The sequence below is a fragment of the Piliocolobus tephrosceles genome, chromosome 11 (genome assembly GCF_002776525.5).
Source record: "Piliocolobus tephrosceles isolate RC106 chromosome 11, ASM277652v3, whole genome shotgun sequence".
Lineage (NCBI taxonomy): Eukaryota > Metazoa > Chordata > Mammalia > Primates > Cercopithecidae > Piliocolobus > Piliocolobus tephrosceles.
The window spans coordinates 6,302,303-6,321,083 of record NC_045444.1 but is presented as its reverse complement, the minus strand read 5'-3'; the positions used below and the strand labels follow the sequence as shown (position 1 = coordinate 6,321,083).

The following is an 18,781-nucleotide window of genomic DNA, read 5'->3' as shown; positions in this document are numbered from 1 at the left end:
TTGTGAAGAATGGAGACAAGGAACTAGAATGACAAGAAATTTTGCCTTGCAAAGAATAAAATAACAAAGGACTGATCAAAACTAAACCAAAGCAAGACAAACCACAACAAAAAATAGAGAATGATTTAACATTAAAGTTTCTGGAAATTTGTCTAAAGAAAATCACATCTCTCTTTTTCCCACAGTAAAAAAAAAACTTAACTTATTAATCTTCCCCAAATTAACCAAAATGGAATAGTTGTTGTTAGCATTCATCAACACATCATGTTAAAAATTTTCTGAGCCCAAGAGCTTCAGCCAAAGCTCTTCAAATGGAGAGATGCTATCTGGGTGATAACTGCCGAGGACTCTTTCCTGCTGTTGAAGAGGCTCCCCGCATTACAGCTAATAGGGAAGACACCCAGGGTTGCCATGGTTGCTATGGCAAACGTTTTGTTCTTTCCACCAAACAATAAATGTGTTTTCACAAATGATGAGAGTAGCCTGAAGAAACTATTTGTAGTCGCTATAAAAACGCACTGCACCCACACTAGCTCCTTGTTTCTGAATTATTCCTTAAATTGGGGGTATAACGTACACACAAATAAATGCATTTGGCAAGTTGAAGGCGTCAACTAAGGCAATGCTGTCTGTAATTTTGAGTGATGTATCAATGGCTATTAAACATAAAAATTCCTACAAACTCTGCAGTTTAAATTTAAAGGATATTTAACAGAAGTTTACATTTAAAGGGAAAACTTGCATTTAAAGAAAAATAATCTCACCTTAGAGAACAACTGGAATTGTTCAAATATTTGACAAGCAAAAAATCCAAAATGATTTGGAGGCTATGTCTTAGTTATTTCTAGCATACTCCGAACCTCATACTCTGCAAACTGTATTATCTGACTTTGGAGGAAAAGATGGAATATAGAGATGCTGGACCAAAAGTTAGGCGATTTGATTCAAGACCCAGCTCTTTTCCTGGTGTTACACTAGATGAGAAATTCTCAAATGAGCTCCATCATGCAAACAGGATAGTTGGCAGCATTTCCAAGATCATAAACTGGGAAGTAGTAATGCAGGAGCTCCAGACGCAGGAAACCTGGATCCAGCACCCAAGTCTTCCCTGGGCTCTAAGTGGTCTCTCAAGTGCACCAACACATCCCTCAGGTCCTCGTCCTCCTGCTTCCTCATAAGAGCAATTCTCACTAGAAACATAATTCACCTTGATATTGTTTCCGGTATCTCAGTTGATTCTCATGGAAATCAGCAGTAGCATTTTAAAAATTTTTTCAAAGCAGTCTCAATGGGCCAAGTAGCTAACCCAGATGTATGGCTAAAGACTGCACTCCAACACAGTCCTTCTAATTTCAAGTCCCTGCCTGAGGTTTCAATAGGAACCAACATCTTAAGAAAGCAAGAATAGACTTGTATGGAGAATTCTAAGCAAAGATTTTTGGGTTTTTTTGTTTTGCTTTGTTTTGTTTTTTGAGACAGAGTCTCACTCTTTTGCCCAGGCTGGAGTGCAATGATGTGATCTCGGCTCGCTTCAACCTCTGCCTCATGGGTTGACGCGATTCTCCCACCTCTGTCTCCCGAGTCGCTGGGATTGCAGGTGTGCATCACCACGCCCAGCTAATTTTTGTATTTTTAGTAGAGACGGGGTTTCATGTTGGCCAGACTGCTCTCGAACTCCTGATCTCAGGTGACCTGCCCGTCTCAGCCTCCCTAAGTGCTGGGATTACAGGTATGAGCCACCATGCCCAGTCGCAAAGTTTTAAGTAAGAAAAACAAAACGAAATGAAACCAGATCTCCTGCCTCCTCCAGTCACTCCATGCTCACTTCTTTATACTAAGACACTTACTGCTAATCCTGCATTCCAAACTGCACACACTTGGATAGGCTGTGAGCATGAAGCAGAATAACCAGTAGAAAATGCAGAAATTCCTCAGTTTCTACACTTATTTCCACTTTTAACTCAAAAAGGGAAATGAGAATTGACTGATGTCACACATTGGAAATGGGCACAAAACGGATTATATACAGGTCTCTGCAAAGTGATATTTCATAACTGTCTTTCAAAAAAAGAGAGTACATTTAGTCCAAGACTAACTGGAGTTAAAAGTGTCATACACACACACAGCAACATAGCATTTTCACACCTAATCTGTTCTTTTTTTTTTTCTTTCTTTCTTTCTTTCGATGGAGTCTTGCTCCTGTCACCCAGGCTGGAGTGCAATGGCGTGATTTCAGCTCACTGCAACCTCTGCCTCTCCAGCAGGCGAATTCATCCTCCAGCCGTGGGTGCTAGATGACAGCTAGAACTATCCCCTTTTCCGGAGATTTGTCCTTGGCCAAAGAAAAGCCTTCTTGCCTGGGAGCTGTCACTTCCCCTGTCCCCAGCTCAGCGAGTGTCGACTGATACAAAGTTCAAAAGGCTGGTCCCAGTGTCTCAATGACAGACTTTATAGTGTAGTCTGATGTGGCAGCTGAAGGAACCTTGACTCAGTGGAGACTATACCCTTGCTAGCTTTCCCCTCTGCCTTATCCTGCTTCCCTCATGCCCTATCTCCAGAGAGCACCGCCCCAATAATTACTTCCCCAAGAAGCCCTGTCTCTGCTCAGCTTCCAGGATGCTGGCTTTTGGCTGAAATGGTGAAGTCTGAAAGATATGAGCACCAACAGCCTCTGAGACAGTGTGTGCACCTGGCTTCACACTGGTGTGTCTGTCAGTGTCTATGGTGAGAAAGCTGTGTTATTATTTTGAAAGATGCTCAGTACTCAGACAGTTTTGCTGATGTCCTCCAATAAATATCTTCCCTTTGGAAAAATGGAGCAATCAAGGCCCTAATGGAGCACGGAAGGAGGTCTGCTGCCTGTTTCACAGTTCAGAAGTTATAAAAGAAGTGAGGGGATTTGGCAGAAGGGCAGTCTGAGCTGGGAAGAATTGGAGTTCAGTCCCAAGAAGGATATTCCATATTCATGACCCCTACAGACCAAGGGCTGATTCATGTGTGGATAAAAACACCCAGGCGTTTTAAAAAACTTGGATGGGAGGGTCATGTATATAAAACTTAAAGACTTTAAAACTAATTGTTCAATATGGTAGTGAATATTTAAATTTAAATTTCACTTAAATTAAAAATTGAATTTCTTAGTCACAGTAGCCGCATTTAAATGCTCAATAGCCATGGGCTGCTAGTGGATACCTTGCATAGCACAGCTATACATATTTCCATCCTTGCAGCATTTTCTATTGGCCAGTGCTGCTGTAAAATTTCTCTTATAAAATGAGTAGAAGCTCAGTTCCATTTTAACTTGGCAAATCAATACAGTCCAACTCTGCCTATCTGCTGCTCAGGCCTAAGAGATTGTTAGTGGATTCTAGTGGATTATGTATACCTGATCATATATATATATATAAAATTATTGAGTTCTTGCCATGAGTAAAGCAGTGCAGAAGATTCAGCAGTACGGTAAAACACTGTATGAGATTCAGCAGCAAGGTAAAACACTGTTCCTGTTTTTAGGCATATAGAGAAAAATTACTCTACCAAGATTATCAAAGGGAAAAGGGACAACTGGAATTGGAAGTGATTTGAAACTGCAGATCTCATATTGATGACATTACCACTTACATGTTTTTTCTCATGAGCAATATACTTTATGCACAGTTGAGCATACCACATTTAACTTATAGATTCTTGGTGTAATTTTCTTTTAAAAGACAGTGTCTGGGCAAATTCTGGTGTTTTTGAGTTTAAAAGGTCACTTTCCACCTTGTGACTTTGGACAGGTAATTTCCCTAGTTCTATAAAAATAGTATGGTTAGTGTCTAACATATCAAGGATAAAATTATATATATATATATATATATACACACACACACACACACACATATATATATAAATATATATAAACTCACAGGCATCAGAACTATGGACACAAAATGATTAAATATGAATGTATCATATTGCATTACTCTGAATGAGAAAGGAGAGAAAGAGAGAGAGAAAGGGATAGAATGAATATTTATAGACACGGTTGATTATTCTCTTACTTCATATCAGATGATTAATCTAAATTCAGCGATGGTAATTTCATCCTCCTTGACTGTGATTGTTTCAGGACTGGATGGATGACCAAGTTATGGAAGCTGGTGAAATAGGAAAGCGTGATCCCGGGTCCTTGAGTCCTTGAAGAGTTTCAGTGCTCTAAGAAGTGGTTCCCAAACTTTTGTGAGCATCAGAATCATTTAAGGAACTTGGGAAAACATAGGTTTCTACTGCCAGAATTCCTAATTTAGTAGGTTGGTGTGAGTCTAGATAATCTACATTTTTATCAAGTTCCTAGGAGATGTTCATTCTGCTGCTATTTCAGGGCTCACACTCTGATAGCCTAAAAAAAAACAAGCCACAGGAGCTCGTGGTCTCATTGATTCCCAGAACGTTGTAAATCTGGCTGAGATGTTGGGCAGGCTTATCAGTTCCAGGACAACGCTGCCACTGAGGGTGGTATTGTTGAATTAAATCTGCCAGCCCTGGAACCTGCCCTTTTTGAGAATTTCCTTTTGTTTTTAATAATTTTTTCCTTTAATCCTTTTGTAATGAAAAAAAAATCCCACAGATATAAAAAGTCTCACAAAATGAATGTTTAGCTTAATAAAGTATTATAGGGTAAAGACTCTTATAACCACCCTGTTCTGGAAATAGAAATATGAATGCTTTTCAATCTTTACCTGAATAATTTAATATTTTTCAACCAGTGTGAGCTGGATTCTGTTATTTACACAGAGAAGCACACTAATAAAGATACCCCAGAACGCTTTCTGATTGCTGTGGATATTTTTGTAGAAAAGATTCATTAGAAGCCAGTCCTTAGCAAAACAAATGATAAAAGTTCTTTGATAAAATCTGGATTTGTAATGCAACATGTTCATTGGCTAGAAAATTAAAGTCCAGACATGATCAACCAATTGCATAGATGAATATAACTGGAATAAGCAAGGAGTGAGATACTCAAAAGGAGAAATGAGGAGGACATCACCATAAAAGAAAAAGTCTTCAAATTGAAAATCTGGAGACAGATGAACTAAAGATTAACTTCCATTTTCTGGTTCTTTGGCATTTGTTATATGTTACCATTTTCACTTCTCATGGTGAATCCTGTAAACCTTAACTCATCTTTTTAAGGACATGTCCACGATGTTTAACTGAAAGACTTCTTCCAGAGAAGAAGACTCCAGTATCCAACAACATATCCAGTAGACTCCTTCTAACTATTCCTGGTTAGACAAAGAACCACACAGTGTTCTAGTTGAACATATCTTATTTCCTCCTAAATGTGACACACGTTTAAAACATTGTAAACTGGCATTGTAAACTGCTGTTGTAAACTGCCAATCACTAGACAAATGTAAGTCACTAATAATCATGCTTTAATTCTATTCTTACAGTTTTGTTACAAGGCTGTAAGGTAAATTCAAAGAACTAATGAATGAAAGAAGCTCTTGTCTCTTTGCAAAGTGTTAGAAACATGAAAGTGCTGGCTCTCTGCATTTCATGGAGTGCTACTTAGAGGTCATCTCAACCTGGCCCATCAAAGGAAGTGACTTACAATCAAGAAAAAAAAAAGTAAAGAATGAAGTACATGGATTTCGCTTCTTTCTTGGAACTTTTTTTGTGTGTGTGTGCCAAATGGTGATGTTTAAATCTGTGAATTATTAGACAAAAAAAAATTTTCTACAATCCCCTTCCTTCTCCTCCTATGTGGTTTTGCAATTAGCCAGCCTGAATAGAGGGCTATCACATTGGATTTGTCTCCATCTGAGACAGGGTCCCAAGGTTCCTGTTAAATAGCAGAAGGTTTTTGTCCTGTATCTTTCGATGATCTATAGCTGTGGTAGTAAAAGAGGCCTAGTGCATTGTTGAAATATCCAGGTCAAGGTTAGTTTTTCCCTCAGGCATATTAGGCCACATTGAGATTTTAGGGGCACTCAAAAGGGAAGATATATAGATTTCTCTTTCTTCCTTGATGTCTGAAAATCTTTTCTTTTGGTTAAAATACTGAGAACTCTAGGGGAATACCAAAATTACCTGAGAGCTAATTATGTCAAGAGCACCTTTATTCAGGCTAAGATCTCACATCAACATCAATAAAGAAATTGATTAATGAGGGGTAGCAGACCTAGATTCAAATTCAAGTCCTACTAAAATCAGCTGTGTAGTTTTGGGCCACTGACTTAACTTCTCTGACACTGTTTCCCCATCTTAAAAAAATGAGAAAAATACCAGAGTACTAAAGTGATGATAGAAATGAAGAACCAAAGTTTTCGACTCGGTTCCTTCTTTTTCTACTCTCTCCTACCCCTAAGATCCAGAGTAAGTAAGTCATAGAGGTGAGAATTGAAAGAACAAAAGGTTCAATGATACTCTAGAATGCTGCATCTCAAATTTCAATTTGCAGATGCACCAGCTGTTAAAGCATGGGTTCTGATCCAGGAGTTCTGGGTCAAAGCCAAGATTCTGCCTTTGTAACAAGCTCCTGGTGGATGTCCCAGCTTCTACCCACCATACACAATTCGAGTGGGAAGGGAGAGTGTGATGCACCAGAGGAAAGCATAGATTTGTCCAATGCCTGGGGCAGCTAGGACAGGACACAAGAAAGGAAAGGTGCTGAAAAGAGAGAAGGGAGGTTCACAGGGAGAGGGAGTAATCCAGTGACCGATTTCTGCATAGCTTACTGTCTTTTAAAATAGATTAGAGGCTGGGCGAAGTGGCTCATGCCTGTAATCTCAGCACTTTGGCAGGCCAAGGCAGGTAGATCACCTAAGGTCAGGAGTTTAAGATCAGCCTGACCAATATGGTGAAACCCCGTCTCTACTAATAATATGAGAATTAGCCGGGCATAGTGGCGTGCACCTGTAGTCCCAGCTACTGAGGAGGCTGAGACAGAAGAATTGCTTCAACTTGGGAGGCAAAGGTTGCAGTGAGCTGAGATCATGCCACAGCATCCCAGCCTGGGTGACAGAGTGAGACTCCATTTCCAAAAAAAATATATATATATATATGCATGTGTGTGTGTGTATAAATAAAACAGAGTAGATTAGATCTATATTCTGTGGGGCTTAATAAATCCAGATAGAAGACTCATGTTGTCTCCAGAGAGCAGACGTTGTAGTGTTGCTTGTGAAATTGGATTCCCAGGATTTTCACTTTGAACTCTGGAACAAGTCCCTGGACAGCTGATATGCTAATTGTGCAAATGAACCCTGATTTCTGCTTGCTCTCGACCCTAATCTCCTCATGGATGGTCTGATGACATCAACATGAAAACCAACTTCAGAAGACCTTTAGGGTCCTTAGCATTTTGTAACCAGTGCTGCCCAAGGAAGTGGTAAGGAGGGTGGTAAGTGTGCATGGAATCTGTGCCAAAGCAGGAGGTAAGGATTTTAAATCTTTTTATCCATCCTTGAACCCAGGAAGCTGAAAATGCCTTGACATAAGAAATCAAATTCTCCATGGCAACAAAATTGTCATTCTAGAAACACACAATCTCAACTTACACAGGCAAGCATCTCAAAAAATATATTGAATGAGGAAGATGGATTAAAATTTCAAGGAACAAATGATAAACATAATTGTTTTCAAACTCTATTTGGAAAAAAAAAACACACACACACACATGCGATAGAAAAATACAAACCTCTCCTCTCATGGGGCCAAAGACGTCTATTTCTATTTCCTTTTAATCATCTAAAGTAACTTAAATCCTTCCCCCTCATTTTCAAGAAGGCCTAACCCACAACTCCGTGGCTTCATGCTATACCACCAGCCTCTGTACTTCCTGCTGACAGTAAGTGCTTCTCCGAAGCCCAGCTGACTCTAATACCCAGATCAAAAGCTTTCTTGCCACAAAACAAATCACATTTGACAAAGACTGAACCATCCTAAGCCACAATTATATAGATTGACTTGGCAACCTAAGTTAATGGTGATCTGACCTCCAGCTTAATGTATTTTGTCATGTTTTTTTTTTTTCTTTTTTCTTTTTTCCAAAAGTAATTAGTTCTCTTCCTTGCTTTTCATTTTCTTTGTGTGTGATGAGATGAAGGCTGAAGCGTTTGTGGAAGTGAGAGAACAAACGTTCTATTTGGCAAATCCCTTCTATCGATGAGATAGCAGCATGGAGACTATTACAGTTGGATTTTAACTATTAATCCCTGCGTCGTGTGCTGGATTGCCCACACCTTGACTGACACAGCAATACCTACAGGCCAACGGCTATTTCCGAGGTTGTGTTTTCTCTCAGAAATAATAGTTTGTTTTTGATGGAACTCATTAAACTTGGTTTACTCAGGGTTTGGGGAGCTTGTCAGATAACATTTGCCCAGCACGTTTTTCCTTCAGTCTTTATTTAAATGTTTGAGTTGGTCTCTTCTCCTGCTATGGCAAACTGATCAGCTGTGCACACTTTCTTCCTGGGTATGGGGCAGACGTGTGTCTACCTGAGTTCTGAGTACATGTTGGGGGAAAGTGTTCCCTCGTCATTTATGTTCAGTGCTTGCCAAGGTTTCATATAATTATCAAGGGACTCAGCAATTTTCAGTGGTGTCCAAAAACTCCCAGGGGAGCTCGTCAGTGTGAAATAGTTCAGCAGCGATGAGGTACAAGGATTTTATTGAGTACACTCCATCCTTTTGAGGGGGATTTGATGCTCTGAAAGTCATGGGTTTTACCATTTAAATTTCATCCTGAGTGGGATACCCAGTGAGATACCGGGATGTTCCTTGACAAGAGTGTTGGAAGACTGAATGGTGTAGAGTAGGAGAAGTTCACTAATTACGGTGATAAATAAACCAATGAATACATGCGTGTTAAGAAAACACTATCTAAAGCTTTGAAATCGTAAGAAAATATAGTATGATCTTTCAACATCATCCTGGAGCAATTTTAAACAAATCCACGTAACAATTATTTAATTCTCCAGAAAAACGCACCTGTCATTTAGTTTGGCTAGTTCCTGGGTGAGTAGAGCTTAGGTACTGTGAAGTTGTCACATGCTAATTTATAAATGTGTGTCCAATAGAGAAGATATAACCCCCAAGTTTTATAACCCTGTAAGACATTGTGATGGTTAGTATTAGGTGTCAAGTTGACTGGGTTAAGGGACATCCAGACAGCTGGTAAAGTGTTATTTTTGGTTGTATCTGTGAGGGTGTTTATGGAAAATATTGACATTTGAATCAGTAGAAAGATTCACCCTCGCCAATGTGAGCAGACACGATCCAATCCACCGAGGGACCAGATAGAACAAAAAGGCAGAGAAAAAGGGAATTTCTGTCTCTCTCCTGGGGCTGGAATATTCATCTTCTTTTGCTCCTGGACATCAGAGCTCCAGCTTCTTGGGTCCTTGGGCTCTGGGACTGATACCAGTGGTTCCCTAATTTCTCAGACCTTGGACCTCAGATGGAGGGTCACACCATTAGTTCCCCTAGTTCTCAGATCTTTGGACTCACACTGAATTACACCACCAGCCTCCCTCTTCTCCAGTTTACAGACAGCATATCGTGGGACTTCTTGGCCTCCATAATCATGTAAGCCCATTTTCATAATAAATAATTTCATATATATGTGTATATGTATATACGTGTGTGTATATGTGTGTGTGTGTGTGTGTGTGTGTGTGTATATATCCCATTGGTTCTGTTTCTCTGGAGAATCTTGACTAACACATACATTAACTAGTTTTGTATCTGCCTAGTAATTTCATTCCAATATTATTTTCTTCTACCTCCCCCTACTCTCACCAAATGTCTCTGAATATGCAGTTCCCAAAAATACTCTTTGAATTAGCTTTACCATTTTACTGGTTCTTGCCTTAATATGTTTAATACACACACACACACACACACACACACACACAAACACAGACACACGATGTGCTGAGTTTATATTTGTATGAGAGCTATGAGTTTATATTTGTATGAGAGCTATGTTTTTAACTTATTGAAAATTATACTTTGACAAGTATTTATTGCTCACCTATTTTAAACTATTACCTGGGGATTAAGATAGTACATATATATATCTTAGTACCTGCTCTTTAAGAGTTTAAATGTAATTCTGAACACACGTTTGTGTTTGTGAGTGTGCGTGACGGAGAGAGAGAGTGTGTGTAAAATCTGGTGTTTAAACATTTAGAAGGGGACGGATTTGGTGTTGAGTGGTAGAGCTGAAGGAGGCAGGTTCACCAAACCCTCTTGGAAGAGAGAATAGAATGAGGCTAAATAAAGCAGGCCATTGTGACTGCATCGATTAGCAAATATGTTAGGGAGGAGAACATGCTGGAAGTTGAAGTGTTGAGGCAGAATATTATAAAATATGGCCCAGTGTATTGAACAAGGCAGAGTGAAGAAATAACCAGCATACTCAGAGTGATTGCTCATCGCTTTCCAAAGTAAATGATACTTTTTTGGATATGACACTGCTCTAACTTGAATGTTTGTCCTGTGAAACTCATTTTGTCAGCTATGAACAACAACTCGTTGTCAACTATGAATCAGAAATCACAATGACACCTACATAAAGTGCTCACCTCTTAAGGGTGCAGCCCTTAAGAGGTGATTGATTAGTTCATGAGTATTCTGACCTCATGAATAGATTAATCCATTTGCTAATTAATGGATTAATGATTTGATGGATTAATGGGTTGTCATGGGAGTGGGACTGGTGGCTTTATAAGATGAAGAAAAGGGACCTGAGCTAACATGTTAGAGCACTCAGCCACCTTGCTGTATGATGCCCTGTGCTGTCTCAAGACTCTGCAGAGTCTCCATAAGCAAGAGGACCTTGACCACATCCGGCCCCCTTGACCTTGGATTTCTCAACTTCTATCACTGTAATAAATAAATTTCTTTTCTTTGTAAATTACCCAGTTTTAGCTATTCTTATATAAGAAACTGAAATGGGCTAAGATATCTAAAGCACAAACAATGAAGACAAAAATGAACAAGTGGGACTGTATCAAACTATAAACCTTCTGTACAAAAAAGAAAAAGCATTTAAATAATTAAAGGCAACCTATAAAATTGAAGAAAATATTTACAAACCGAGTATCTCGTAAGGGGTTAATATCCAAACATTTAAAGAACAAGTACAACTCAGTAGCAAAGAAACAACCCAATTTAAAACGATGAGCAAAAAATGAGCAAAGGACTACATTGCCATTTTTCCAAGGAAGGCATACAAATGACCAACAGGCACACGAAAGATGCTGAACACCGCTAATCATCAGGAAAATAGAAATCAAAACCACCATGAGCTGTCACCTCACACTCATTAGGATGGCTCTTATAAAGAAGAGATAAATGTTGGTGAGGAGGTGGAGAAAACAGAACTCTTTTACACTGTTGTCGGGAATGTAAATTAGTATAGTTATTATAAAACATGGTATGGAGGTTTCTAAAAAAATTGAAACTACTATAAAATCCAGTAATACCACTACTTTGTATATATCTGAAGGAAATGAAATCAGTATCTGAAAGAGATATCTGCAGTCCAATGTTCATTGCAGCATTAGTCATAGCAGCCAAGAAACGGAAGCAACCTAAGTGTTTCCTGATCAATAAAGGGATAAAAAATGTGGCATATATACCATGGAATATTATTCATCCATATAAAAGAAAACCTGCCACTTGCAACATCATAGATGAGGCTAGTGGGCATTGTACTAAGTGAAATGATCCAGGCACAGAAAGACAAATACTGCATTATCTCACTTATATGAGGAATCTGAAAAAAGTTGAACTCAGAAAAGTAGAGAGTAGAACAGTGGTTGCCATGGACTGGGGTGTGAGGAAAAGGGAGAAATGTTGGTCAAGGTACAAACCTGTGCTTGTAAAATGAGTACACTCTCTGGATATAATTGTACAGCACGGTGACTATAGTTAATAATATTCTATTGTATGCTTGACATTTGCTAAGAGTAGATCTTGTGTTCCCACCACAAAACAAAGAAAAGAATAACTATATGAGGTGATGGATATGTTAACTGATTTGATTGTGGTAATTATTTCAAAATGCATACATATATCAAATCATCACTTTGTACACTATAAATGTATACAGTTTTGTTTGTCAATTATACCTCAATCACATAGGAGGGAAGGAAGTAAGTGAACTATTAAAAATGACACACAGCTTTCCCTGTCTAAAACACTGAAGTTATTCTGGCTTTCTGGGCAGGACAGTGTTGTGGTGCTGTGGCCAATAACATGGCCATGGGATTCAGATCACTTAGGGGAAAGCCTGGCATGGCCATTGCTTTCCTCTCTGTGTCACCTATGAGTCAGAGATCACAATGACATCTACATAAAGGGCAGTTGTGAGTATAGAATTGGTGTACCTTAAGGGCTCGGGACAGTGAGGGCTTATAGGAAGTGCTCAATATAGTGGTGTTAATGATTTTTAGTTGTGTGCTGCCAGGCATCAGCTTACAACCGGGGGAAGAGGACGGGTGTAATTCTTAGGCACACAATCTCACCATCCAGAGAGATGCTCCTTTACATCTGCACCTATATTTGAGAGCATCTGAGATTTCAAACCATGTGGTACAATTTGCTCTTTTGGATATATTTCATGTCTTTGTAAAACAAAAGAGAAGTTTTAAAGGAAGACACATTAAAAGGGAGTGTTCATTGAGACAGTGTTATAATTGCTTCTAAGCCATGTCAGTGGATAGACAGGATGTAAGTTTGGTCTTAAAAGGAAGAAAATAAATCAGTACTTTATACTGATATTTCCAATATAAACAAAAATTATAAGTTTTCTTCTTAACTTTCTAAATTTTATATTTTTCCACTAATGAAACAAAATCTGTTCTTAATAGCATTAATATAACGACTTTTGAGTTTTATCTTAATATATCTGTATACCACACATGTATATATTTGTACATGATTGTATATGCATGTATATGTTACTGTCTCTATCTATATAAACATACATATTCATCCTACTACATATGAATATATTTATGTAACCAACCATGTATTTATCCACCTCTTTCTATATGAGAGACTCTGACTGTATATATTCAACTACATATGTGTGTGCATATGTATACATTTTACTCTATATATTATATACACATATATATCACATAACATATATACATGGTTTATTATAGTATACATAGATATCTGGACATATTTAACAACATAATTGTATTGATACTATTACTAATGACAAATGTTAGCTGTCGATCAGTTTGCAATTGTATGGTAATGGTATTATCCATGTCACTCTTTATGAATACTGTTTGTGCCTATTTGTGCCAACTATGTGTCAAGGATCTAGAACAGTGCCTGACAAATACTAGGTACTCAATAATTATTAATAGAAGGATTTTTTACTCATTAATTCCTCCAATGTAGCAATTTGCAACTCTTGTTCCATTTTAGAATCACCTGGAAAGCTTTTGTTTATTCACACTATCAATATCCTTGCTTGGGTCACATCCAAGACAATTAATTCAGAATATAGGATGAAATGGGCTCAGGCAATGCTCCTTGTAAAGCTCGCTAGGTGATTCAAATGCACAGCCCTGGGATGAGAACCACTGATCTCACATCTCCCTGAGCCAGCGTTTAATTCCTGCTGAGGGCCATGGTTGGGCCTCCTTGAGTAAAGGAGAGGCTGCCCCCTTGGGCGTCTTGGAATATGCACTAGAGGATGAGTTCTAGGTCAGTGCATCCCAACTTTATCACTATGTCTTCTGCTTGGCCTTCCTAATTTAGACTCTTGTTGGGAAACCGAAGAAAAATGAACCTTTCTGTACACTCATGCTAGCCTTGGATTCAGGCACTCAAATTCCCCGGTGAGCAGAACAATTATAATAAGTTGGAGCAGAGACACTTGTACTCACTCAATATCTGGGTCAGGGAGAGATGTGGCCTGCGATCAGACCCATAGCTTCCCCCAGAAACTGCCCAGGAGCTATTAGGCAGTAATTGCTTTCTGCTGCCACACAATTTGGGTGGGATTGAGACAAATCCTTTCTCTGGAAGCTCTGTTGGAAACCGTGTTAAATTCTGCCAACCTGTGTTTCTTCCTGAAATGGAAAGTGGGCTTCCTGCTCCATTTCAGTTCTCTACCCTGCTGTAAGAAAGATATTTTGGATATGCAAGTCTGGTCTTAATCTACACATAATGTTGCAAGGCAGACATTCCTGGGCCACTTTACAGATAAAAATCTGAGGTCGGGAGAGGTAAGTGATTTGTATACTGTCAGAGAGTTTCTAAGTGGCATAGCCCGCATTTGGACTGTGGTTGATTGATTAGTTTGTAACTTTCTTTTCTTGCTGCTACATCCCTTTTCAATCTGTACTAGTCAAGCAATTTGTTAACGGGATTAGGAGAAACACGAACTCTGAATTCAGATAACTTAGGTTTGAATCCAAGCATTTCTCCTTTCTAGTTTTGCTGTCTTGGGAAACTGATGCCTCAGGAACCCTATCTGAAGGTAAAAGGTAATAATGCTTACAACAGCTTTGTGAGGACTACATATAATAATAAAACTAAAATGCTTAATCAAATTTTTGGCACAGAGTATTCAGCAAAGGACATTATTACAAAATTATAATTGAAATTTTCCTGTTGAATCTTTGGCCATTCTTTTGTTTTTAGAATATTATTCTTAAACAGCTTTCTCAACAAAACATTGACACTTGCTAACTTTTAAATTACGAATTCCATTTTAATAGAAAATTGGTGAAATGAGGTACAAGACAAACAACAAACAAACATACAAGCAAAAACTATAGATCAATCTCACTAATAATGGAGATTAAAATTATAAATTAAAATGTTAACAAATTAAATTATTTAGCATGTAAAACAACAACAACCACCACCAATTAGAACTTATTCCAGAATGCAAAGATGGTTCAATGTTGCAAAAACCTACTAAAGTAACCTACTTAAGATATCAACGGAAAGTATAGTCAAAATTAAATAATATAAACTCTAATAGATCAGTAGCTCTCTTTAAATTGCATACATGCTTTTCGTCACCTAGAAAAAGTTTATAATATTCAGTAGATATTAAAATATTATCAGATATCTAAAAAGTGCTTAAGATTGAAATAATTCAAATCTTTTTCAGTATTTATCTACCTATGCATCTATGCATTATAAAAGTCAACATCTAAATCTGACTAAAACATATCTGCCTAGATATCCAACATCGTATTTGTTAACAACATTTCATATGAGAGATTAGTTAAGGGCCTGCTCTTACTTTACACAGATTTTAAAGATACAAACCATATACTTAACCACAGTTATTTCTAGATGGTAGAATAACAGATCGTTTATCTTTTCTAACTTTTAATTAATAGTATTTTTGTATTTTAAAAATCAGCAATATCAATTTTCAAGTAAAATTAAAGTTATTGAAAGCAAATGCTTTTTATAAAGTAATTTTCACAAAGACCTCCTATGATAATCAAAAAGGATATTATGGTTTGGGTGAACATGAGTCAGCATACTTTGAATGACTATTATGCTATGGAAGTATGCTTACATTAGATTTTCATTCCTCTCCTCCTAAATCTTTTCCTGAGGACTGCCATTGGACATGATTTCAGTGTTTGAGAGTGCTCACTTTCCTCCATCTACCCACCGTGTAGTTATTTAGTGCTTGGCATTAGGATTTCAGTCAGCCTACTTACCAACTCTCCAGTTGAGTTGAGCTGGGCTGTGAGTGCCAGTGAGATCTGAGGAACTGGAAAAAGCCATTGGAGAGAGCAGGGATGCTAGTGGATCATCACAGTTATCTATAATGATAGGAGGAGAGAGGGAGAGAGACCAGATTCTATTAGCAAGAAATATTCCATGGGAAGAGAAGTTGAGAAATTACCATCATTTATTAACCACCTGCTCTGAACAAGGTCAGGTACTCCCTGTTTCCATGTGTTACTGCATCTACTCCTCACAGCACCCCTGAAGGACAGGTCTGGTTTCCTTTCACAGATAGGGAAAATTAAGTTTAAAAATGTCAAGTAGGCCAGGTGTGGTGGCTCAAGCCTGTAATCCCAGCACTTTGGGAGGCCGAGACGGGCGGATCACGAGGTCAGGAGATCGAGACCATTCTGGCTAACACGGTGAAACCCCGTCTCTACTAAAAATACAAAAAAAAATTAGCCGGGCGAGGTGGCGGGTGCCTGTAGTCCCAGCTACTCGGGAGGCTGAGGCAGGAGAATGGCGTGAACCTGGGAGGCGGAGCTTGCAGTGAGCTGAGATCCGGCCACTGCACTCCAGCCTGGACGACAGAGCGAGACTCCGTCTCAGAAAAAAAAAAAAAAATCAGCATAATATTACCAACATTCTTTTCCTATTTTTTGTCTTGTACACATTTAATTTTATAGGACATTGAACAATGACTTCATGAAATCTAGACATACCTCAGGCAAAACAAATTTAAAATATGCCATTTAGTTTGAAAGTAAACTTCATGGTAGTAAAGGCTCTCAGGAAGAATTGGTTTGATTTCCTTTTTTTTTTTTTTTAAGAACATTTACATAGGATTAAGCTTGTTTATTCAGCAAATTCTTAGAGAGTAGTATTTTAGCTAATTGCAGAAAAACTAATTAGAAACATAAGGATTAAATTATTGGTCATTAAGTGTGTTAAAAATCAACTGGCAAAGTGTATTTTGAGTTTTTCCCAAATACAAATGTTGAAAAATATTTTCAGGTGTTTGACAAATACAAAACCGAGCCAAATTCTCACTGAAGAAGAATAACATAAAAATCGCAGATATGGTTTCTCTGCAGTCACGGTCTTTTGGCGAATAGAAAGCAGATCAGTACCATTTTACCTCTGGCAGAAGATGCAGGTGACAGAAGGTGCATATACACCTCAAAGCACTTGTATAAACGCACACATTTGTTGCATTATTTATATATTAGAAAACGATATATAATAATCACTTATTAAATTATATTCAACATAATGTAGATCTTGCATATGTGTATGCCTGGTTTGTCATCAAGAAGCCTCAGATGAACGCAAGAAAAAAAGTGAGCTCCATAGAAACATACAAACCACACACACACAAACACACACATAGGCCTTAAGCATCAAGTGGTATCTACATTCACAGGAGCCTTCTAAGCCTCACCCATCCAGATGTGTAGGTATAACCATCCTCCTGTTTCAGGCAACACTCTCTCTACCACTTAACAAGAAATCACAGCTTTTCTGACACCCACTTCCACAGGAAAGTTGTAGCTCTTTTTAAGGTAAAGTACTATAGCTATTGTATGTAATGGTTATGTATTTATTAGACATTTAGCATGTATACAACTCTTCTACTACTTTTATTAGGTTTTTATAGCCTTTTATGTGTGACTGATGAAATTTTTGAGTATTGTACTCCTAACCCTACTTCTCCCCTAAATCTTTTCTTATAAAGTTTGCATTGTACAATTAGCAAGCCATTTTTTTTTTTTTTTTTTTTTTTTGAGGCGGAGTCTCGGTCTGTCGCCCCGGCTGGAGTACTATGGCCGGATCTCAGCTCACTGCAAGCTCCGCCTCCCGGGTTCCCGCCATTCTCCTGCCTCAGCCTCCCAAGTAGCTGGGACTACAGGCACCCGCCACCTCGCCCGGCTAGTTTTTTGTATTTTTTAGTAGAGACGGGGTTTCACTGTGTTAGCCAGGATGGTCTCGACCTCCTGACCTCGTGATCTGCCCGTCTCGGCCTCCGAAAGTGCTGGGATTACAGGCTTGAGCCACCGCGCCCGGCCTAGCAAGCCATTTTTACAAATGCATATATTATGTTGTGGCAGAATTGACTGTACCCCTGTATATGTTTCAAGTCAACTCAATCATACATTGCTCAAGAAACAACTCTGGAATTTATTTTTCTCCTTTTTTTTGTTTGTAATCTTTGCATTCATATGTAAATTGTTAAAATGATCATGGAATAGTAGAAGTAACTTAATCATTTCAAATTAATTCAGTCCAACCAATACTTATAAAGTCTCATTTTGTTCATATTTGTTCATATTCTCAGAGAGGCAATCAGGATAGGTTTGGGTAAAATACAGTCTAGACCTCAAGGAGCTCAGAGGCCATTGAGAAATATAGAGATGTAAACAAATAAATAAACTGATGAGAAAATTTAGGAGACTTTCACCATGATCACAGCAAACCAGTAAAATTGGAACCTGTCAGTCCAGACTCTCAGGCAAGTGATATGTTTTTGTTCTTCCAGACCTGTGCAATCCTCTCCATTATAAGGTGCTGACCTCCAGGAGAACTAAGCTTCCAGAGTCCATTAGCCTGTGGCAATAACTGACATTCCCTACTGTCTGTTTTCTCCTCTGAAAGATGTCTGCCTTGTATCTCAGCTTCTAGGGACAGTGGTTCCAGTTTGGAAATTAGTAAATTCATAAAAAAAATCTATGCTAATGGAAAGATCCAAGGAAGATTTTTCAACAGTCCTTTCCTCATAGACCCTAAGCATTTGAACAGTGGCTTATGGAAAACATATCTGAACTTTTGATCTCCTGTCCCTAAAAGTAATAAGAATGGGAAAATCTCAAATCTAAAAGGAAGAAAGTCCCCCCACTCCCCAGAGCAGACAAATCTTTTCCTCTGTCACCTCTATCTCACATGAACCACTTTGGCGACCTTGCCTACATTGATGAGACAGCAAGTCTCTTATGAAATTAGCCTAGTAAATGGGAATTTAAGCTGACTTTTGCCTAATGTTCCATTATTGGAACACTAAG

General features: G+C 38.4%; 1 protein-coding gene across 2 annotated transcripts in view; it reads right to left on the bottom strand.

The window, feature by feature from the left end:
• The window catches only part of CNTNAP5 (contactin associated protein family member 5), an 872,320-nt gene that overhangs the window by 672,378 nt on the left and 181,161 nt on the right, over positions 1-18,781 (bottom strand). For both annotated transcript variants that reach the window (XM_031936548.1, XM_023225607.3), the window contains exon 2: positions 15,716-15,820. In XM_031936548.1, the coding sequence (XP_031792408.1) occupies positions 15,716-15,820 (105 nt within the window). The remainder of the gene's footprint in view (positions 1-15,715; positions 15,821-18,781) is intronic.